This window comes from Nyctereutes procyonoides, unplaced genomic scaffold (genome assembly GCF_905146905.1).
Source record: "Nyctereutes procyonoides isolate TBG_1078 unplaced genomic scaffold, NYPRO_anot_genome, whole genome shotgun sequence".
NCBI classification, from domain to species: domain Eukaryota; kingdom Metazoa; phylum Chordata; class Mammalia; order Carnivora; family Canidae; genus Nyctereutes; species Nyctereutes procyonoides.
Window position 1 is genome coordinate 35641137 of NW_026575046.1, and position 23840 is coordinate 35664976.

The 23840-nt window shown below is 34.2% G+C and overlaps 1 protein-coding gene and 1 non-coding gene across 5 annotated transcripts in view; one reads left to right on the plus strand and one right to left on the minus strand.

Moving 5' to 3' along the window:
- The window catches only part of CLINT1 (clathrin interactor 1), a 59274-nt gene that overhangs the window by 17410 nt on the left and 18024 nt on the right, over positions 1–23840 (minus strand). For all 4 annotated transcript variants that reach the window (XM_055325346.1, XM_055325345.1, XM_055325348.1 and 1 more), the window contains exons 2-7: positions 10019–10123; positions 9380–9476; positions 7909–8017; positions 6796–6960; positions 3914–4091; positions 49–295 (exon numbers count right to left, since the gene is read on the minus strand). In XM_055325346.1, the coding sequence (XP_055181321.1) occupies positions 49–295; positions 3914–4091; positions 6796–6960; positions 7909–8017; positions 9380–9476; positions 10019–10123 (901 nt within the window). The remainder of the gene's footprint in view (positions 1–48; positions 296–3913; positions 4092–6795; positions 6961–7908; positions 8018–9379; positions 9477–10018; positions 10124–23840) is intronic.
- On the plus strand, positions 3375–3481 carry LOC129510070 (U6 spliceosomal RNA). The gene has a single exon (XR_008664512.1). It is a non-coding gene; the product is annotated as a U6 spliceosomal RNA (small nuclear RNA).

Consider the following 23840-nt stretch of genomic DNA (forward strand, 5'->3'; position numbering starts at 1 on the left):
CTGTAAGAATAAAACTGTGTAGAGTGTGTAAACTTGTGCCATTCCCACCTTCAGTGAAGACTGAGGGGTATGAGTTGAAGCATTCTGATCCGGACTTGCTTTGTCCCCTGTGTAATGTGCCGCTGCTCCAAGATCAATGGTTTTGGAAGGATTTGCTGTGCGCTTGTGTCTGGTTGTGGTGGTCTCTGTGGCCTGTGTGATATGGATATGCTTTGTCGTCACAGTTTCCTCTTCATCTTTGAATTCACCTTTGGGAGATCTGCCTCTTCTTGCTTTCTTTTCCTCATCACTGTCGCTAAAAGATATTAAAAATGAAGCAAAATAATAAGACAAGGGATTATTTTAAAATGGAGCCCAGAGTGATTTGAGCTAAAGAATTTCAAATGCAGTAACTCCAAAATTCCATACTCTATTTGACAGGGATCAACAGAATGTTATCTAAGTTATCTGAATAATGATATGTGTTGGGGAGAGGAAATGAGAACCCGTTCAATTCCCTAGGTAAGTCTAAAACACTGCTACAAAAACAGATTTACATAAATGTGTACAAATAAAAAAAGTCTGAAGTAATTCAAGTGTTTATGTATTATAGATTTAAAGCTTAATTAAAAATAAATGACAGTATTATGTCAGAATCAACTGAAGAGATCCTGTGAGCTCAAACATCTGCATTTGATGACCATTTTCTTGAAATGGATGGTGTGCAAACTACAGTCCCATTTAAATAACAATTCTGTCACTGACTTATACACAAATACATCATAAAATATTACAATTTCAGTGGACATATTTTCAACACTATCCTAACTAAATTTAAATGATTAAATGCTCACCTATAAATGCAAAAAAATATAAAGTATTGCACTTTACAACATTAGTGCTCTATTTTACTACAGTGTAGGGAGATGAAACTTACCTTACTATGAAAATTGCTTTACAGGAAGCAAGTATACTTGAAATGTTTTGAAACAATTCCTTTTTAAGGCATATTCAAAACAATTTTCCCTTTTTAATAAGGCAAAAGAAAAACATACATAATAAAAAAAAAACTGAGTTTTTCACATGCCACAAATTAAAAACGTCAGCACTAATTTGTTCTTCAGTAATATAGGGCTGAGGTTCTTTTCTGGTACAAGTAAGGCAGAGAGAAATTACCTGAAATATGTTCCATTGCCTACATTACTCAATTTTAGAGTAGATGATTTAATTTATAAATATTCTGAAACAAAATGCTTAAAATTCTCCTTAAAACTCTACTAATTTATCCCAGACAAATCTAAAGCAATTTCTACTTAAATATAAATCAATTTGGAACCTCTATAAATCAAGGATCAAGAATAGCTTCCCACACAGAGCAAAAGGGCTAAATGTATTTTTATCTATTAGCATTTTAGGGAATCTACAAGTTCTGATTAGGTGTTCAAAAGCCCTTGTCTCTTACCAATTTCTCAGCAACAAATGACTTAAAGGTTCCCATCATCAGCCCTATTAAGTAAAGCTAAATTTCTTATCTTCCTGATGTCCAATCTGATTTCACTGCAAGGTAATTTCTTTATATGTTGAGAATATAAAACTGACTAGCACACAATGAAATGGAAGCTTCATATCTGATCAATGTTCAAAAATTCTTGAATCTAATAACGAACTAAAAATAAGTCTGTCATTCTGGTAACATCCCAGAGGTCTCATGCAACTTTGTCTAAAAGTCTACTCTTCTTTCACAAATACTCAGATCCCTGGTGTGCTCTTCAGTTACTATGATAAATAATACACACTACATTTTTACTCTTAAACCTGGATACTTAGTAAAAGACTTAGGAACTATAACAGAACTTGTCATAGAGGCAATAAGAAAAAAAAATCAAGGGAGAGACAGAAGAAAAAAAAGACAAAGCAAAGAAAGAAAAACTAAGGGTGGCAGAGTAAAGCAACACACAAGAATGAGCATAGTTAGATCTCTAACCAGCCTACCCCAACCCACCTGATCTCCACATCTCTTCAGGAAATAGCAACAGAATATATGGCCACTATGTTTTCTAAACCAAACTAAAAACATAAACACAGAGGCCATGAGAACAATCATGAGAGAAAAAATTGAATATTCACAGAATATTTGAGTAGGCACAGTTTCCCAAGTTTAGTGTTTGTTATTTTAAATATACATAGTCTTCAATATAAATGAGCTAGAAATGTAGTTGTAAAATAGATATATTTAAGGTACTAAAAGTAAATTCTGGCTCTTCAAAGATTATATTCCAGCAGCAGTCTTAAAAAAGACAGGCATTTGAGAAATTTAATAAATACAGAAACATATCGAAGACACTAAACACTAAACAAGTATTTTAAAATTGCTTCAAAATTTTCTTTTTAATGACCCCTAAATTTGAACCATTAAGATTTTTTTCTTTTTTTTAGCAAAAACATAAAGGAGAAAGATGGTACTTAGTTATAAGAACTCACTTGAAGGAACAGCTCCATCACTAACCGTTACTTTACAAAAGTTCCACATAGCCTGACTAGGCGTCAGGTTTTACTTTTAAAAAATAAGAGTAAAATCCTTGATCTAGCCTTTCTAATAGAAATACTCTGAGGCACAAATGACAAAGAACTTGTAAAACCTGCCTTGCAAATAAAGTGCTATATATATTACCCTTTTAACTTTTATATAGTTTATAGCTATATGGGTAGGTAAGAACAAAAAGTGAATGCTGCAAAGTTCAAAGTATTGTTCTACATAAAATGAAATACAAATGCTCTGACATCAAAAAATATAGTTTATGAAAATATAGATCTACACTTGAAAACATTTTAGCTTAAAAATTCATTTGAATTTTTTTTCCTTGTATACACTGGCATGGAATCATTATAAAATGTCACAGAGTTAAATTTCAAACCCTTTAACTTTTGTTTAAACTTATTTAGTGAAGTTTATTTTTTTTTTTTTAAAGATTTTATTTATTTATTCATGATAGTCACACAGAGAGAGACAGAGAGGCAGAGACACAGGCAGAGGGAGAAGCAGGCTCCATGCACCGGGAGCCCGACGTGGGATTCGATCCCGGGTCTCCAGGATCACGCCCCGGGCCAAAGGCAGGCGCCAAACCGCTGCGCCACCCAGGGATCCCTTAGTGAAGTTTATTAATAATAAACTTCATTATCCCTCAGCAATAACTTAGAGACTGGGTGATCCGATGCCCAAATGCCAAATGAGCTATGAAAGTTCTTACTGGGAAAATTCTTTTCAATAAATAGCCTGAATAAAAACATACAGAAAATGTGATCAACTTTAGAAATAAATGGACATACACAACATGGAATATATCAATACTAATTACAAATAATGTTTGACCTAGCATCTTAAAAACAGCTGCAGAGTGCTCACATCAGCAGCAAATACACTAAAACTGGAACAACACAGAGAAGATTAGCATGGCCCCTGTTGAGGGATGACATGCAAATTCATAAATCATGCCATATTTTTATATAGAGCATTTTTAAGGGAAGTACGACTATCTTGTATGGTTCTATAATGCTGGATATTATGTATTTCTCAACTGCACAACACAATGAACCCTAACGCAAATAACAGATTTTATTTAAGAATAGTATATCAAGATTGGTTTTCAATGGTTAATAAATGTACCACACTGATGCAAGATGTTAATAACAGGAGAAATTGTGTGTGTGCGTGCATGTGTGCGTGCACGCACACGCATGAGCACACATGCATGCACAAGGTGGGGGGTTAACATGGCAACTCTGTTACTTTATGTACAATTTTTCTGTGAACCTAAAACTGCTCAAAAAAAAAATCTATTAAGAAAAAAGAAAAGATGAACTTTAGATAAACAAAAACCCAGCTGCATAAATTCAGCACCCTTTTCAAAAGACCCAGGAGACAAAGTGTTAATACCTGCATCTTTCTGGAGAGTCTTCTCTATCTTTCCTCCGGAACTTGCTGATGGTGTCATCAATTGTGCTTCCAATTTTATCACTCAGTTCACCTAATTTATCACTGAATGGAAAAGCACTCTTGTTTTTATCCCACTCTTCATCCCATTTTGATTTGGGTTCGGGATCGTATCTTTCACCTATATAAAGCATTAAAAAGAAAAGCAACTTTAAGGACATTAAATTCAAAAGGTGTCTACAGTCCTTATTTCTGAAGCTTTTCCTCATAATAAAATAGTTTTCAAAGGAAAACAGAAAGCTCCCACAGTGCTGAATCAACACAATTACAGCAAGGCACAGCATGTAGTGCCAGTCATTAAGTGGCAGGAATGCAGATTCAAAAGGTTTTGTTTATGAAAACTTACACAACCTTAATGCACAGCACAGCATTATCTGTAAGTTCTTAAAAGAGTAGAGGAAAACACAAAAACCAACACAGGCTATATAAGTCAAAGAGAAATGGAAATCTTTTTGTTTTTACAAAAGTCGTATAATACATATTTCATTCTTGTCTCTTAATGGTTCTTCAATTATTAGAAAAGTATTGGACAGCAACAGTCTCTTAAAAAACACCAACTATAGGACACAACACTCTGAGTGCTACATGTCCCAATATGCTGAAAATAACTATTATTCTTTAAGTGTCAAACTAGAAACGGATTTTATGGCATGGGAAAGCATCTTTTAATTATTATAAAAAGAATATTCTAACCACCCAAAACTACACAGACTAGAATCATGAAATATGCTCAAGCAGTTCGGAACAGTGATGATCTTTCAAACACCAAGAGTAAACATATGCCAGGATGGCAAAACCTAGGGTGACTCTGTGTGAAATTTGAGAATGAAAAGAATAGATCATGGTAAACAAAAACCCCAAAATGTCAAAATTTTAGACCTTGACCTTGGGGGCCTATCCAAACTCAACCAAAAAGCCAAGAGTAGACAGTACAGAGAAATCACATGAGGTTAAAAAGAAGAAAACAATGAAAATTAAGGCAGGCTAAAAAGAAAAGGGAAAAGCGCAATGACAACAAAATAATCAAAAGGTAGCTGAGCCTTTGTGTTCAACTTTGGTGAACTAGTTCTGGTGGCAAAAAAAACCCTTTGGAGATTAAATAAAACCATTCTGTAGAACTGCCTGCTAAAACTGCCAAAGCCAAAATTTTCTGTAGGAGGATTTTAAGATATGTCCACTAGCTAGATCTGAAAGTGACCATCAACTTAAAAAGAATATGACAAAATGGCTTTATAAAAATGAGTGGTTTTCCAATAACATGAATGTACATTTCAATGAAAATGTGATAAACTAGACTTTGAAAAGAAATTTATAAGAAAAATGAAAGCAGATGCAAACAAAGCTGATTAGTGTGATGGACATATTACAAAGGTATCAGATTACTGGTAAGACACCATCTAAGGTCAATGAAAAGACATAAAATAGTTGAAGTTGATTAGTTAAGTCTTTGAACAATATATACAACATCACAAATATAATTTTAAAAGAATGTGATGCAAATATGTAAGATGTTCAACTCTCTAATGTAGATGTTGTAATTAGTTCACAGAGACTGAGACTATTCAGTTTTCTAAATCTAATTATATAAATTATATAAATTGTGCTGGTAAAAAAAGGGTTACAAGCAAGTAGAATGAAGAAATGAGTTGCAAATAGCAATTTCTCCTCAAAAAACATGTTAAATTGCTCCTGCTGCTTTGAAAAAGCTAAAGAATAAAATAACTACTTAGGCAAATAATCCAAAAACTTGTTACTCTCCTAAAATAAAAATTCCAAAACTTATTTATATGATTTAAGAGAAATATTTTTCCTCAATTCAAGAACTTTTTGTGATGCTTAGTAATAAAAAGAAAGGAATTTTCCTGTTAAAAATGTCCTTTAATAATTAAGTACAGTATTTTTTCTGAGAGCAAGGAAGCAAAGCAGCGAAGGAGTGAAGATATTATTTTGTAGATAATCACAAGAAATAGAAATTTTTACATGGTTCTAATGCAGGAGTTAAGATCCCAATGTAATCCAAATACAAAAGAACTTCTGATATGGGTGGGAGGTAGTTGGGAAGTCCCAATCTGTGGCTGAGTATACAGAGCACTAGCCTGTCTGTATATATACAAAATGACCAGGAGATGGTCAGAGTTTACAGAAGACTGAATGAGTCTAAAGGGACATGATATAACGGAGTTTTCTTATTTTCTGTGCCTGTTTCAAGTACCTAGTGATCTATTTTTAGGGAAGCTATATTATATTAAAAATAAACATAAGGAGTCAATATTACAGTTGCTCTTAAACGTGTTAGGAAAAATAAAGTGATAGGCCTAGATGAAAAACTGATAGTACTGTCACCTTTTTCTGTGTTGAATTAAAGTATTGCTTAGGTAAGGGAAGAGACTGAGGCAGGACTAACTTATAGGAAGCTTACCTATTTTTGGCCCAAAATAGAGCTAATGTGTTTCAAATAAGGAAGATGAAGCTCTTTATCAAACTTCATATTTTTATGCTCTAAACGGTGAGGACAGAAATCTTTTTTCTTTTTAAATCAAGAGGGAAGGGTATATATCTGTTTTATTGTGTCAACTTAAAGTTTATCATCATTTAATTAATGACTAATTGTTAAAATAATATTCTTGAACCCACAAAAGTAAAAAATAGAATATTCCTAATATCCATATAATAGAAACCAAAAAGGGTACTTCATATATTTTCATATTCTATTTTTTGGGGAAAAAAAAGGCAAGTTATTTTGGTCTTTTGTATTTTAATGATTCTTAAAATATATCCAGGAAGCTAAATGGATGCATAGGTGTCAGTTTGTCTTTGATACTCACTGTATCTGAATCCTCCAACACTGTCTGAGGAAACCCCAACATATTTGTCTTTGTTCTTCTTTGCCTTCTTTCGCTCTTCACGAAGCCTGTCGTCATCCTGGGCAAATTCAACCAATTCTTTCACCTTCTGGCGAATATTTATACCTTGATCTTTGCCATGCTCATCTGTGAGGATGGTAAGGGAGAAACAAAACCTTAAGAATTAATAAATATCAAACCCTTTAACACAAAAAACAGACATGAAAATTTCAACATAAAAAACCAACTTCAATATTTAAAATTAACAAAAAGAGGCAAATAGTGCTACTGAATTTCGTCATTTTCTCATCAGCAAATTCTAAGTCTTGAGATTCAATTCTGGCTTGTAAGAGCATGTAAAAGTGAATTAACAAGAACCACAGATATTGGTGCTACGTAAGATAAATGAAAGAGCTACTAAAAAAGCATTACTAATGATGACCATATGAAAAAGACTTATATCCATAAATGTTTTCTTTTCCTACAGTAGTTTAACAACAAAAGATTCACTTTAACATTTTAATGACTAAAATGTACCCAAATGCTTTGGTTTCCCCAATACAAGTTTGGAAACACTAATTACCAGAATTTAGTGTAGCTGAAAAACTGAATTTTTAAAGTGCTTTCAACTGGGGTACACAACAAAATGAAATGTGGTTTATTCTGTATCCTCGTTCACATTCAAAACACACTCTGGCCTTGCTGCCTTTGCACAGTAAATATTATTTGGTGGGAGGAAAAAAAAAAAACCCAGCTTCAAACAGATGTGTGTGTTTTGGAGCTCTAACCTTTTCTTCCCATATGATTAAAGCTATTCCTTTATGGACACCACAGGGGACCAGTCTCCAGTGCATATTTTAATATAAACCCGAACACTCATGTTGTGTTGGTTCTGTTGTTATTAGCCAGTCTTTTCTGCAAGTTCTTGTCTTCACTAATTAATACTCTAGGGCCCCACGTCTTGGATTCTGCACTCGTCACACAACCAGCAATAGTCACATTCTAATTAGAGCAGAGAAGCTTCTAAGCTGGTTCAGGTGACTGACAACTCCAACTACTGTTTTAATTTGCTTATAAGGTTTTTCTATTGCTCACCTACAAAGTGGTAATTTTCCAGGGATCGCAAATCATAAATGTGTTCTCTGGCACTTGTAACAACACGCTCTGATCCATTCCTTATGAGGTAAGCTAGAAGCAGCAATGACTGTAAAAATACAAAGCACAAAATGATTTAACAAAATAAATTCTGGTAGAGCTTTGGTAAATGGCTAAAAAATAGTAATTCCAACATTAGCAAATAATCTTTGTGGGGGTAAGGGAGAGGGCAGGGGGAATGTCTTTACCTTATACTGGACTTTAAATACATAGTCAATTTGAAATTCCTCTTGTAACCACGGTAAATAATTATAAGCTGTCCATTGTTACCATGTGTCAAAAGATTAAGAAAAAATAGCTCTCTGATGTTAAGAAATACCTGAATGTATGATACAAATAAACACTAAGCTTCTGGAAAGTGGCTCAGTTTTTACTTTTCATCTAGGCAGTAGAGAATGGTGAATTGTTAGAAACATCAGTTAAAGAGAACAATTATTTAGTAATTATATGATCCCATAGCATTTTCCCCAGATCAAATTAAATTTGGAAGTTAATGATGTGACTTTTGTTTCAGAAACTAGCTGCCAACAAATACGAGAAAATAAAGGTTTTATGGGATTTCTTTTTGGGGTGATGAAAAAATCCTGGTATTAGGTAGTGTTGACTGCTGCACGACTTTGTCAATACACTAAAAACCACTGAATGATGCATTGTGAACTTAACTTTGCTTGGAACAAACCTCACATAAAGAAACAGCAACTATTTTATCACAAATATTATATAAGCTAAAAGAATGACAGTGAATGTTTTCAGAAACAAATAACATCAAAAACATGAACTAAATAAAGCATTGCTCTTCAATCCTGGAAGTCAAAATGTTGCTTTCAAAGTTTCAGATATAAACATTATATGCCATTTTGAAAGCACAGAAATCTGAGTAGCAAGAAAATATGGCGGGTTTGGGAAACAGATGACAATCTTTAGAATTCTACATTAGGTATCTGATAAAAAGTACATATTTGGAAATTTACAATGTTAGAATTTTAATATGTTTTAGAATCTCTATATTTTAAACTAACATTTCTGGTGCAGAACACTGTGTTAAAATTATTATAAATTAGGCAAATTTTATGTAGAGATGAGAAACCATATTACACTGTGGTTTTCATTTTAATTGCTCATACACTAAATATGCATCCAACTGTGGATTCGTTACTTTTGATATGCAAATATATTTTTGGTAGGAAAAATTTTAACTACTAAATGAAGATATTTTTAAGTATTATTAACATTAATTTTAAACATTTTACATTCAGAATAGTTGTTTATGGTGACTAGCAAATCTTCTTTTACCTGTTTAAGAATATCCTAAGATTTAATGTCCTTCATAATCACTTATGTATGCATATCTCAGAATTTCAAGCATTTGTTTTCAACATGTCAAGTAATAAAAACAAAATGACGTCCATACCTTGTAAACTCTTCTCCAATTTTTTTTGTTGTCTTTTAACATTCGTGACCAAAGCATGTTCATAAGTTCTGGAAATTGTTCATACATAAATGTAGCCCTGAAAAAGAATAATTTTCCTCAAGACTTTGCAATACATTAATTTTAACAGTAGATGGCAGACTTGTTCTAAGTTACTGTGTTTTCCCAAAGAGCTTAAAATATTTAATAAGCTTAATACAAAAAATTTAGATATGTTTCCATGAAAATATTTTTCTCATAGTTTGTACAATGTCTAGGACACATGTAAACCCCACTAATTAATCTCATCCTTTACAATCCCTTTACTTACCAGGATGGTGGTCTAGATGCTCATCAAAAAAAATTTCCTAACTTTATTTCAAGTTATTTTATACATTTGTCAAAATTTTATAAAAAGCTACAGTAAGTCTCTAAACTTTGTTGAAAAATTTGGTAGTACTTTTTCGAGCTAATTTTTAAGGGGAAATGGGACTCTGCGTAAAACTTCCTCCATTAATATCTGAATGATTATGCAAAATTTGTATCTGGCAGCTAAACTGTTTAAAACTGAAAGCAAATTTTGTATTTCTATGTAAAGATAGTTGGATTCTTTCTGCACTGCTGAGTCAAATTATCACTTACTTGGCAATCTCTCCCATGAGTTGCCCAGAAGGTCCCCAAGGATCATCATTCGTTGCTTCTCGAACCTTAGACTCGATCTCTGAATAATTCATAACCACATTGGTGCTGCAGAGAAAAAAAAATGCACGCACATACACACAAAGATTAGCATCAAAACTGAGAAACACATGAAAACTTAATAATGACACTACTGGGTGTCCTAATGAGATACCTCTACAGGGTGGGAAAGAAAACATCTTTTGTGCGTAAGCTATTTCGAGGATACGATAAAACACATTTAAGTTATATTTAAGAAAATTTTATTATTCCATTAGCCTCCCAGAATACAGATGAGAGATTACATTAGACCTGGCATAAGTCCAGTAAAAAATGGCTTTGGGTCAAATTAAAAAGGAAACTGAACATGCTAGAGTCTATTATAAAACTAAGTTGTCACTTTTCCAACCAGATCTGGTTTACATGTACTCTTGCTTTAACAAAATTTCTGTAAATTAATCAGAAAAATTATATAAGAGCAGAATATGGGCAGCCCCAGTGGCGCAGAGGTTTAGCACAGCCTGCAGCCCGGGTTGTGATCCTGGAGACCCAGGATCGAGTCCCACGTTGGGCTCCCTGCATGGAGTCTGCTTCTCCCTCTGCCTATGTCTCTGCCTCTCTCTCTCTCTCTGTGTCTCATGAATAAATAAATAAATAAAATCTTAAAAAAAAAAAAGAATATTATCTATATTGCATTAAAAAAAGCAATGACAAACTTCTAAAATTCTAGAAATTCTAAAAATATTTAAAATTGCTATTAAAATTTAACTGTAATCACTTGGTCTTTTTTCACTTATTTTTTAAAAATTAATTAATTAATTTTATTTATTCATTCATGAGAGACACAAAGAGAGAGGCAGAGACACAGGCAGAGGGAGAAGCAGGCTTCCTGCAAGGAGCCTGATATGGGACTTGATCCCAGAATCACACCCTGAGCCGGAGGCAGACGCTCAACCCACTGAGCCTCCAGGAGTCCCTTTTTTTGCTTATTACATCACATACATTTCCTATGTCACTAGCTACCATAAGCCTCACTTTTGATGGCTACATAATATTCCACTTAGAGATTGTATGATAACATTTAACTTTCACTTAAGACTTCAGTAGTGGTCAGTCAAGAACATGGGTTCTAGGAGTCAGAAAGATTAGACTCCAATTTCTCTGTGACTTTTGGCAAAAGTATTCTTTTTTTTCTCTTTTAAGATTTTATTTATATATTCAGGAGAGCAGAGAGAAAGAGAGAAAGGGAGCACAAGCAGGGGGAGCAATAGAGGGAGAAGGAGAAGCAGGCAACATGCTGGGCTCGATCCTAGGACCTTGATCATGACCTGAGCCAAAGGCAGATAGATGCTCAATGAACAACCCAGGCACCCCTGGCAAAATTATTCTGTCTATATTCCAGTTTCCTCAAATGCAAAATGGGAGTAAGTAAGAATACTACCTCAAAGGGTAGCATCTCAAATGGTTTCTATTAGCACAGTATGAGACACACAGGAATTGCTCAACACAGGTTAGCTGCTATTACTATTATTATTACAGACAACAATCACCTATTAGAAGAATTTAAAAATATTAATATTTTTATAAGAATGAATTAACTTTGAAAAGGGCACCTTAAAATTAAGATACAAGATGGCAGCAAAATGTTTGCTTATTAAAACAATTTCCATACTCCTATGAACTTAAGAATTGAAAGACATTCTAAGGAATAAAGAAATGCTGTGAAAATGTGACAAACTGTAGCAATATTCATTTGACATCTAAAGCTCCTATTATTACTGAGAGCACTTATAATAGATGCTTATGAATATGGTCATTCGAATCTTCAATTTTAAAGCCTTCAATTAAGCCTTAGAAATAGAGAAAAATCAGAATTTGTTAACTATTACATCCATATACCCTACTCTTGCTGTATGGTTTTTCAGCTATCAAAAACTTATATTTTTTAAAGGAAGAAAGGTTTGATTACAATTGGTATTCAAACCTGTTTCTCAAATATAAAGAAATACGAATTTTAAATTCATTGCAAACATTTCCCTTTCTTTGCCCTTAAAGAAAGAGACCAATAAATGGTTTTGGGTCAAATTTTAAAGGAACCATTACACATATAAATATGACTTGCCAAATCACAAAATAAATCTAGCTTCTAGATTTACATTAGGAATACTATTCTACTAAGAAGAAAAGTGAAATCCTATTACTTTCTTTCAAATTTTGGAGAAAGCTGCCTCCTAAAATATCAACTAGTTTGATAACAAATACAAATTGTTTCCCTGTGACATAACTTCTACTGCCTCCTTTAAAAATTAAGACTATTAAAGAATGAATTTTCATAAAAACCCAGTAATGATTCTATTGACAATAATTTTATGTATAAATACAAAGGACTAACATTTTCCCTAATTTCTTCCACAATGGAAACAAAATAAAATCAAGGCAGCCAATGACATATGCAATTTAAGATGCCACAAAATGATGGATTTCAAAATGCTTTTGTTTATCCTAGTGGCTGAAGAATGCATGGTTTAGGCTGTTATAAGTGTCAACATGCAGCTGTGGGAATGAACAATAGCAATTAGGATTATAATTCACCCAAGCATTTCATTACCAAGAATGCACTTAAAATCTGTTTGCATTGTTTAATTTGCTAGAGAACAAGATGAAAGGAGTTAATCTCTAGTCCATGCACATGAAATATTTTCACTAGAGCCTTCATAAATGCTGTAGCTTTCAGAACACTACTTTCCTTGTTCAAGCTACAAAAACCCATGGGTCAAATGAGAAAGGTCCTGTTTCTCTAACCCTTCACAAGATTCTTAGCTGAAGGCCTGTGTGTTTGAGTGCTGTGTGTTTACAGGGAGAGGTGGCAGAGAGCCAATAATTTAAGAATCTCCTTATGGGAAAAACAATGGGAACTATGTAAAATGACAACTTAGCATTAGAACATTTACAATATAGTTACAAAGTGTATCCACAAAAAGATATGGCAGTAAAAACAAACAGAAACAAAGTTACAACACTTCCACAAAGAAAATCAGGCTCAATTTTAAAGCCATTTTCCAGTGAAACTGCTGCTTCAGAAACTGCAAAGAACTCTTAAGATGAGATCCAATGGCCATAAAGAATTCCAAAACAAAGTATTTTTAAGCTGTACCTAATTCAGAAACAAATGTAAACTAAAACAAACAAAACATGACACTGTATAGTTTGGCCCTATTCCAGCTCACTTAAAAATAACTATTTCTAAAAAGGTAGAAATGGCATTTTGATCCTTCCTTTCCCATGTTTTCTGCTGCCCTCAATCCACACCCTACCCATAATTCCAGTGACCTTTTCAAAAAAGGAGAATAACCCCTTCCCTCCACCAAAAAAAGAAAAGTAAAAAAGAAATTATCTCCAGATGTGAAAGGAAAAATAGCTAGTTTAATTCCTAAAACTTCTGATTGACCAAAAAAAAAAAAAAAAAAAAAAGTTTTAAAAATGGATACTCCAGACACTAGAGGGGGCTCTTCCAACAGTTTTTTTAACACACAAAACTCAGACAAAGGTCTAGGATGTGTTCTGCAAACAAAATTACAGGAAATTATCAGGAAATAACCAAAGAGTGAAGAATGTAAGAAGCTGCTCGTGTTCTGAAGATTTTACCTTAAAGCAATATTGAATCACTGCTTTTTACAAAGATAAAATCCACAATTAAAATCATTATTGTATTAGTAAGATTCTTTATTGCATCTATAAGTGCTTTTACATTTGCTCCTCACAACACCCCAACAGGTAGGACAGGACTAAGGGAGTCCCCAGTGAGAGTACTTAACCCTGGACAACTCAGCACCGCTCACTCACTAGATCTTTAATGCCAAATGCTGAAAGTTACTGCCCTCAAATTCTGTACATATGCTTCTATGGCTGTGTCCGCATAGCCAATGTTCAATTATTCAAGGATTGATTATTCACTTTGTAAATTATTAGTGTTCATTTTGGCTCTCCTCTTTATTCCTCATTTTCTATTTATTTCACCTCTCTCTACTGATAAAATACCAAGAAATTTTATTTAACAAGTTTGGGTCCATATTTTAGAGGCAAGACTCTGGTTGAAAGTAAAAGCTAAAATGGGGCTTCTTTTCTTTCTTTTTTTTTTTAATTTATTTTTTTAATTTTTACTTATTTATTTATGATAGTCACACACACACACACACACAGAGAGAGAGAGAGAGAGAGAGGCAGAGACATAGGCAGAGGGAGAAGCAGGCTCCATGCACCGGGAGCCCGATGTGGGATTCGATCCCAGGTCTCCAGGATCGCGCCCTGGGCCAAAGGCAGGGGCCAAACCGCTGTGCCACCCAGGGATCCCTAAAATGGGGCTTCTATTCATAGATGATCAATGCTTCTTCTAATCTGCATTAATGAATGACAAGAAAAAATTTGAACAGACCTTATTGATATTTGTTCTTGTTAAAAGTTCAATATGCTTTGTTAAAACAAAACTATACACTAAGAGAAAAGGTAAAGCTTAGGTATTATTCAGTTCTACCTGCTAACAAAGGAATAAGGAAATTGAAACACTGATTTAAGTATTTTCCCTAGGTTGTCTTAATTTTACTTCCTTTTCAAAAAAGAGTCATATTTTTAATGTTTTCTTCTTTTAGTTTTAAGCATATTATATAAAGACTTCATTCTGAGATCAAGAAAATATTTAGCAGTTATTTTCTTTTAGATCTTTAAGTTTAATTGTATGCATGCATATGTATATCCATCCACACTTGCAGACAGAGTCCATGTAACAGGAAAACAGGCAGCAAGGGACAGGGACATAGTGTTAAAAGTAATGGTTTTAAATGGTATTTTTTTTCTTTATACTTTCCTGTATTTTCTGAATTTCCTCCCATGAACAGTATACTATAATCAAGTGAAAAGTATTAAATGCCCCTAAAAATAAAAAGTACTGTATCATCAGTACATGTATTGTCATTAGCAACTTTTTAACTCTTTATAGGCAAATAAGCATCATGGTAGACCATGGAAAGTATAATTTATACTTACAAAGTCTCCTTTTATCAGGTTAATAAGGGCAGCGAACTAGTAACTAAAATGTACGTATACAAAGTGCTGCATGTGTAAAACTACAGGAACAATTTAAGTGCCTAATATTAAAATTAACATGTTTTTAAGAAACACTTCTAGAAAAGAATGATTCCTGAACATTAAAACTTATATTTAAAAGCCACCTCTTTATCTCAATGTCACAAAGGTTTCAGAAAATACTTTTATGATACAGGTAAAACTATTATGCTCCTTGTAAAGTATCAATCTTTCAATAAGTTAAAAATAATAAAACACCCATAAAATAAACACTGAAAAAGAAAGTTTCCTCAGGTAACAAAATTTTTTTTTTATGCTTGTTCCTTTTTTTTTTTAAGCTTCCTGCCAAGACATTAGGAAAATAGTTTTAAGAATACTTGCTCTAAAAGTTTGATTGTAGACCTCATTAGTCTACTATTAGAAAATAGTTTTAAGAATACTTGCTCTAAAAGTTTGATTGATGTTACACTCATTTTTCATCAAGGGATGGCTTTTACCACACTACCCTTATGTGCAAGCTGAATATTTTATTCAGTATAATAATACTCTGTTATTTATTAAAGATTTTATTTATTTGATGGAGAGAGAGAGAGAGAGAGAGAGAGCACAAGCAGGGGGACCAGCAGGCCTCCTGCTCAGCAGGAAGCCTAATGTGGGGGCTCCATCTCAGGACCCTGGGATCATGACCTGAGCTGATGCTTAACCGACTGAGCCACCCAGGTGTCCCCAATACTCGTATTTTAAAATCAAGTAACATGTATTACAGTCCTGTGAACAGAATCAGATTTGTGATCAACAACCAAAAAGTCTAGTACTCCTAAATCCAACAAATCCATAACTCTCATTGTTAGCAGAAATCTGAAATTGGTTACATAGAACAGTGTGAGGAGGTGGAAAAACTGATTCATTTGCTTGGCTGGATATTTGCTACCCATTAAAAAAAAAAAAAGCCTTCTTGATCTGAAAAAGCAATAAAAAATCTTAACACAAGAAATGGTTCAGTAGAAGAATTAATTTAATGTCACTAAAGCAAATATTATCATACTTGATTATATAATATCTTAGGTAAAAAATAAAGTAATACAAGGAATCAACTACAGTGCTCCCTCCACACCAGAAGAAGAAACCTAATAAAATAAATATTGGAAAGTAGAGAAGAAACACTATAATAAACCTAATGCTGGCCACTCTCTCTCCAGTGCTGCCATGCTGTCATTATCAGCAGCAGCCCCTTCTACCAAATAGAAAAAATGAGTGAGCAGAGAGGAGGAAAAATATATTTTATAGCAACTCATTGGTAGAGAAGTTAAATAAACTCACTCAGTAGCACATGATTAGTAAAAAACTGATGTTTAAATTCTTCTAGGTTTCCTAATTTCAAAGCCCATGTTCTATTATGCCACAATTCCCTAAAATTAGAGAACTGGGTAAAATCATATGACCTAAAAGAAAAAACTTGCTAATTAATACATTTAGATGTCATCTGGGCACCTGGGTGACTCAGTCGATAAGTGTCCAACTCTTGATTTCAGTTCAGGTTACAATCTCAGGGAAGTGAGATGGAACCCCCATCAGGCTCCATGCTGAGTGTGGAGCCTGCTTAAGATTCTCTCTCTCCCTCTCCCTCTGCCTCCCACCCCCCACTTTCTTAAAAAAAAAAAAAAGATGACATCACAAACTGTGCTACTAAAAGAACTAAATGTTGATTTAATCTCTAAAGAAATATATTAACAATCATGGAAATTACATTTTCTTCAGCTTTACTAAATCTTAAATACAAAGTATCCCAACTGGAAAAGAGGAAGCCAACATGCCCTACCCAAATACAAATTCTCTTAAAAGCAAGGTAAAAAAAATAGTTTGAAAACTGAAATTGAAGACATCAAAAATCTGAGACTCTCTTATCCATTCTTTTGAAGTAACAAGATTTCAGGAGAGTAATGTGGTTACTTAAAAAACATGCCCTATTTCAATCCACTTATATCATAAATATGTGGGATGTTCATGTGCATATTATTTATGACTTCACCTATTTACACAAAGGACCATGCTGGATTATGCACCTTCTGTTTTCCTCTTTACTTTTCAAGAGGGAACACTAAAAGACTAAATGCTGAAACATGAAACTCTGCTTTTAAAAGAGCCATCAAGAATCTGCACTGAAATACTACACCTCATCCTTTAGCCATCATAGGAAAAAAATATTAACACCAGATAAATATTAAAGAACAGTTTACTGACAGGTTTTATGAGAAAGGAGAAGAGTTCCACAGTTTACTTTTTAAAGCTCCAACTTTTTGAAGTTCTTTTTAAGGTAATTCTGGATACTCAAAGATCAAGTTAGATACTGTAACTGGGTACCTACAGCATTTTAAAAACATAGTACAGACAAAAAAGCTGCCTAATTCCAAACACAAACTGCCTGCCTCTGCTGAGAAAACCACAGAAAATGTACTGATGTTCAAAAACACCCTTTCAATTTTCTTTCCCCATATGATATGATAATAGAAAAGTACCTCTAGCTGATGTAATTCTAACTGAAATTCTAATTATTTAAAGTTGTAAGAAAATTAAGGGCTATAATATACTCTTTGCGAAGCCAAAAACTATTCTTCCATCATTCTACCACCAAATTCTGTGATCCATTCTGATTGATGTTGGCCTTCAATTTCAGTAATAGTTCCATCCAGTACTTTCATGGGGTTGGGAAACTGAGAGTACAAAATTGAATCACTCTTGACGTTTTCCTATTATTGAACATTTTTAATTGGTAACGGCTCAACATTCTTGTAATTTTAAGTCAAATTTTTAGTCTGCATTTGTACTGTTTATAGATAAAGTAGAAAGATAAATTTTATAAAAATATATTTTCATTTTTTTTGCAGGGGACAGGAGCAAATTAAAATTAAACACTAAACATACTCTGCAGGTAGAAAAAAACTAAGAACAAACCTAACATTTGTTAACAATAAAACCTTTGTTTACTATCAAAATTATGAACACAAATGTTTGTACAGAGACTCCTGATAGTCTTCCAGATTCCATCAAGAGTTTTAAAGTATTCTGTACATATTTCACTTCCCCAACACAGGGTAACCAATAATTAAATTCATCAAGTTTTCTTTCTTAGGTATGAAACTTATGCATGGCAGAAAACTCATAATTTTTTTTTTTATCGATTCCATATAGATTTGATCATGTCATCAGTCCAAGGTACTACCAAACCCAATGAGTTCCTCTCTAAACATGCTTTATAAAGCTACTATTTTTCATCTATTAATCATCATTTTCTTAGGCTCTGCCACATTCACTACCAGTACTTTCTTGAGTTGTTTTTCACAAAGAAATTCACAGAGCTGCCCCGTGGATTTCAGTGCCTGGTTTAGCTTAGTGACTTGTTTCTACACATGTAAATCAGATTTGGATCATAACAAAATTATACATTATTTTCTGTTAACAAGTCTAAATCTGTTTTAAAAAGTCAAAACTCAACAGAGAAATCAAGAATCTTCGGCACCTGAGTGGCTCAGCATCCGACTCTCAGTTTCAGCTCAGGTCACAGTCTCAGGGTTCTGGGATCGATTTCCCTGTCAGCTCCATGCTCAGCTCAAGTGTGCTGGAGATGATCTCTGTTTTCTTCTCCCCCCAACCCCCACTGGCCCACTCTCTCTCTCTTTCTAAAATAAATCTCTAAAAAAAAAAAAAAAAAGAATCTACTGTATTTTAAAAAGGAGAATGGTTACAGCGTAAGAAATGTAATGCAAAAAATATTTAAGAACTTTTATCAGTAACTGGCATTAGCCAACTTATGACTTATTTTCTCTTCTAATCTGAAAATATGCCTATTACAGATCATCACTACTCCAAACGAGATCCTTATCTAAAGATTTCAAGCTTTGGGATGCCTAGGTGGTTCTGCGGTTGTGCCTGTCTGCCTTGGGCTCAGGGTGCCATCCTGGAGTACCCGGATAAAGTCCCATATCAGGCTCCCTGCATGGAGCCTGCTTCTCCCTCTGCCTGTGTCTGTCTCTACCTCTCTCTGTGTCTCTCATGAATAAATAAAACCTTTAAAAAATAAAAAAATAAAGATTTCAAGCTTAAAAAGTGGCATTCCCACTCCATACAATTCAAATTGTACATTAAATAAATACTTGGTCCCTTGCTTATGGAAGATGACCTAATATTCCAGGAGAATTTCCAGTACTGATTCTGTTATCAGTTTACAAAAGTAAAAACTAATCACTTACATCTAAAATTTCTGGGATTTCTAACCACTGACACATTCATCACTTAAATGTAAAGCTGTCATAAGGTGTAACTAGCAGAACTAATGCCTTGTGAACTTTTTCCCAAAAAACACCACAGAAAATCATTATTTTATGGTTTACATAGAATGCAAGGTCAGGAAAGGTTACACAAAATGAGTAAGTCTTAAAGGAGTCAACACTCCAAATTTAGTTTCCCATGGAAAACTATGTACCAGATTAGAATGTATGTGTAAATTGATCAAAGATAAAAACTTATGGAAACAGTGACTAAAATACCTTTTCATATTAAAAAGTCATTAATTATTTATAGTCCAACATAAAGTCTTTAGGGAAACACTAGAAGCCGCACATAATTATTCCAATGCTTCAAAAAATTTAGGAATTGATCCAAAACAAAAAATACTTAAAACCAGGATGGTAGTTGGATTTCTGCCCCTCAAAGTCTGTCGTTTAATTCTCTTTTCCAACAGTTACGAACCTCTTGATCACTATTAAGTGTGACTTAAACTGGCCATTTTTCAAGGAAATAGTTTAGTAATTTATGTAACAGATGTGCAAGAAAAACTACATGAATGAGAGTAAGCCAAGAAAAACATCCTGATGTCCACAACTAAATTATGACCTGTGGGAGGAAGAAACTATAAAATTATTTCCCTTTCCTTACAACTTCAGTGGTTAGCAATACCAAATAAAATAATCCATTTGATAGCAACCTATTTTCAAATATTAAAATAGGCCCTGGCTCCAGGAACTGTTCTAAAACATAAGGCCACCCTATCGGAAAACACTACACATTTATGTATTTTCATAATCTACTTCAGTTTTTATGGCTATTTTGTAGAAAAGCAAAGTAATATGTAAATTGACCAATAATTTATTAGAAATTAATAGGGCCCAGGTGCTTGGGTGGCTCAGTTGGTTAAGTGTCTGCCTTCAGCTTAGGTCATGATCCCAGGGTCCTAGGATTGAGCCCCACATTGGGCTTCCTACTTAGCAGGAAGTCTGCTTCTCCCTCTCCCCCACCTCATGCTCACATGCTCTCTTTCTCTCTCAAACAAATAAAATCTTTTAATTAATTAATTAATTAATTTAAAGGGCCCAAATGCTCTCAGATCCCTGGACAAATAACCACTTTGTGTCTCAAGGCTCCTCATCTCAGATAGTTCCTATGTGTAAAAGAAATGAAAAGTGTACCTACCATTTAGCACACATCGTTATTTTTCTATCAGTATTTAGTTTGAAGATATTGTTTATATGGCCCCTTACAGTAAACTAGCATAAGTATATTACTCACATCTCATTCATTGTTGCAGAATTTTGTAGCCACTGTAACTAGCAGCCTATCTGACCCACAGTATAGACACTGAAATGAAGATTTTAAGGACAGAAGTATATAGCAAGGCATAAACAACTTTATTATTAAGAAGTAGCCAAAGGAAAAAAAAAAAAAAGGTAGCCAAAGAACTGAAAATGAGTATTACTAAGAAATAGGACAAGTATTCATTAATACAAGCAAGCCCCAGCACAGAACTGCTATTTTACACTTAAGAGAATTTGTACTTTGAAGTTCATTCTCCTTATTAATCTTGGGGGACACCTGGGTGGCTCAGTGGTTGAGTGTCTGCCTTTGGCTGAGGGCATGATCCCAGGGTCCTGGGATCGAGTCCCGTACCAGGTTCCCCGCAAGGAGGCTGTTTATCCCTCTGCCTATGTCTCTGCCTCTCTGTGTCTCTTATGAATAAATAAATAAAATCTTAAAAAAAAAAAAACCTTGGAGTATACCACCTACTGTGAGCTACAGTTTTATTTTACATAAAGTAGCAATTTCCCCTTTAGTGGTAATCTGAACATCAGCTGATAAAATAAAAAGTGTCTTTGGGATTCACTAAGCTCATTTATATCTACTACTGGAGTTGCACATCCCAAAGCAAATTATACCAAAAACAAAGACTTTTAAGCTATTATAATAAGAAGGGAAATTATCTAGCATGAGGTTTTAGGTCTACAAGTCAGGAATATCAGAAGCTGCGGAATTCTGAGCTTTCAAAATGCCAAAAAAAAAAAGGTCATATAATTCACTCTATGAGGTGGCTGGCTGAACAAAGCATTTTAGAAGGGCCACGATACCTGGTTTCTATATCCTGTTTCCTCTGCAAGAACACAAATCATTAAACTAAGAAATATCTGCCTGTTAATGCATCTTGATGCCTTATATAAAAGCCCTTCTATTCTCCCTGTATCACAGGTGCTGCTGCTACTATGAGCTAGGAAGCAGATGACAGGCTTACAAAAAAAGCTGTCCCAACCACTGGCTAGATCCATGATGCTGAAGAGTTATTTTCCAGAGAAGAACTCTGGTGGGAATAAGATGGGGGAAGGAATGTTCTATAGCTGGCAAAAGAAAAGGAGATTGTTAGGTGGTTCAGGAAAGCAGGATAAAAAGCTGTTTCCAAAATTTGGTATTAATGGTGCTTGGAACAATATAGCAAGAGAACAGGAAGAGGCTGCCATAGTAGAAAATACTTTCCTTTCACTGCTATAGAAAAAGAGCTCTCAAAACACAAAACTGATGAACACTAACCACTATCAACTATATAAAAACAAATGTGCATGTGGACAAAACCTAGAAGGAAAAAAACCCCACGAAAAACAGTGTGTGAGGAGATACATCTAAAATTTTATATAGTGAAAAAATTGATCTTCTTTTAAAGAGAAGGAAAACAGCATTTGTATATAAAACCTCTCTTGTCCCATGGCTGAGCTGATTTAATTCTGCTGAGGATCAGTTTCCGCTCCCCTGGCTCAGCAGCCTGTATGTTATATCAGTGCCCTGTCTGCACAGATAAAAGCTTTCTCAAGACCGCTTTGGATGGAGGACCAGAAGGGAAGAGTGTCATGTTGCTGTCTTTTGGCTAGCTGCAGAACAGTGCTGGAGACTATTCCCTAGGAATGCCAGCCCCAACCCAAATCTATTTTCTACTTCCTGCTGATTCTTTTTTATTGTCTATCTCCGTAACTTTTAAGATTTCCATTTTTATTTTCTTCTAAAACAGTACTTTAGTATCTTGTGAAACATGGTAAGGTTTGGGAGATGTTATGTAAAACAAAGGCAATTTTTATTACTATAGCGCTTCCCAGAGACTATATTCTAACATGCACTGAGAGTCTCCAAGAAGGGACTACATCTGCATCTTTCATCCTACCACTCTTGTTTTTAGTATCTGTTACTTATTTTTTCTTGATGGATAGCTTTTCCTTTAACCTTTTTTATTTTAATGTCTTTAAATTCTTATCTGATGGCTAACTTTCAAGCCTTTTATCTTGCTTTACATCTCCCTTATTCTTATATTAAAAAAACCTCCTGACTGATCCTTACTATCTTGTTTAAGTCTCATCAGTTTTACTTTTTGTGCCTTTTCCACTGGGTTTTTAAAAAAACTCTTAAACTTTATTCCAATCTCTTCAAAGTTCCTATTTTTAGCTTTAACTGTTGTTAATTCTTAAACCTCTTTTAATAACCCTATATTAAACATCTTTCCTTTTTTCCTGTATGTCTTATTTATAATGCACTGCTGAATGACCAAAACAGAACAAAGAGCTCAAGAAAAGAAAGGGATTGCTTCTTCTCACAGTCCCTTATCCTCATACTGACTGCTGCTTTTCTGGGGCCCCTGATGTGGGAGTAACATTTTTTACAAGAATTGATAAAATACGTATATGAGATACTCAAAAAGAAATTAGCTTCATCAAGTCCCAAGGGTGAAAAAAAATTCTTCTTACAAATTTGAGCTGCTTTTTAACAATAAAATATTAGTTTCCATGTATTTGTGAAGGAGAAACATGAAGGCAGCTTCATAATTTCTCATCCTGAAAAATTATCTGAAAGCACATCATAAAGCTGGGTAGGCTGCATGCAGTTGTTGGATGTTTGGAGTTATCTTTGCAAGCCTTTTCCCACAATGCCTACTTCCTGTTAATTTCCAAGACCTGCTCGTTCTGCATTAAAAATACAGGTACTCATCTCTAGGCTAGACTTTGATAAAAGCCTTTTAACAATCTCTCCATCTGTGTGTATTCTCTCTTTATTCATCCTTAAAACAGTGACTAGATTCAGTTTCCTAATATTTAGTGTTGGTCATGTTGGTCCACCACAAATTCATCAACACTTTACCCATTTTCCTCTTCATGTATCAGTGGACAGTACCATCTACAGTTACGGCTTCAACACTGTAATTGATTACTTCCCTCCCTTCTTCTTATCCAGTATCAAATCCATTCCCTGGCCTTTTCTCCTCTAGTTCATAAGTATCTCTAATATATCCATCTACTTCTCCCTACCCACACTACCACTACCTTTGACCAGGGTCATGACCATTTCTCACCCAGATTATTGCCAACAATCTTGTAATTAATGTCTCTGCTTCTCCTCTATCTCCCAT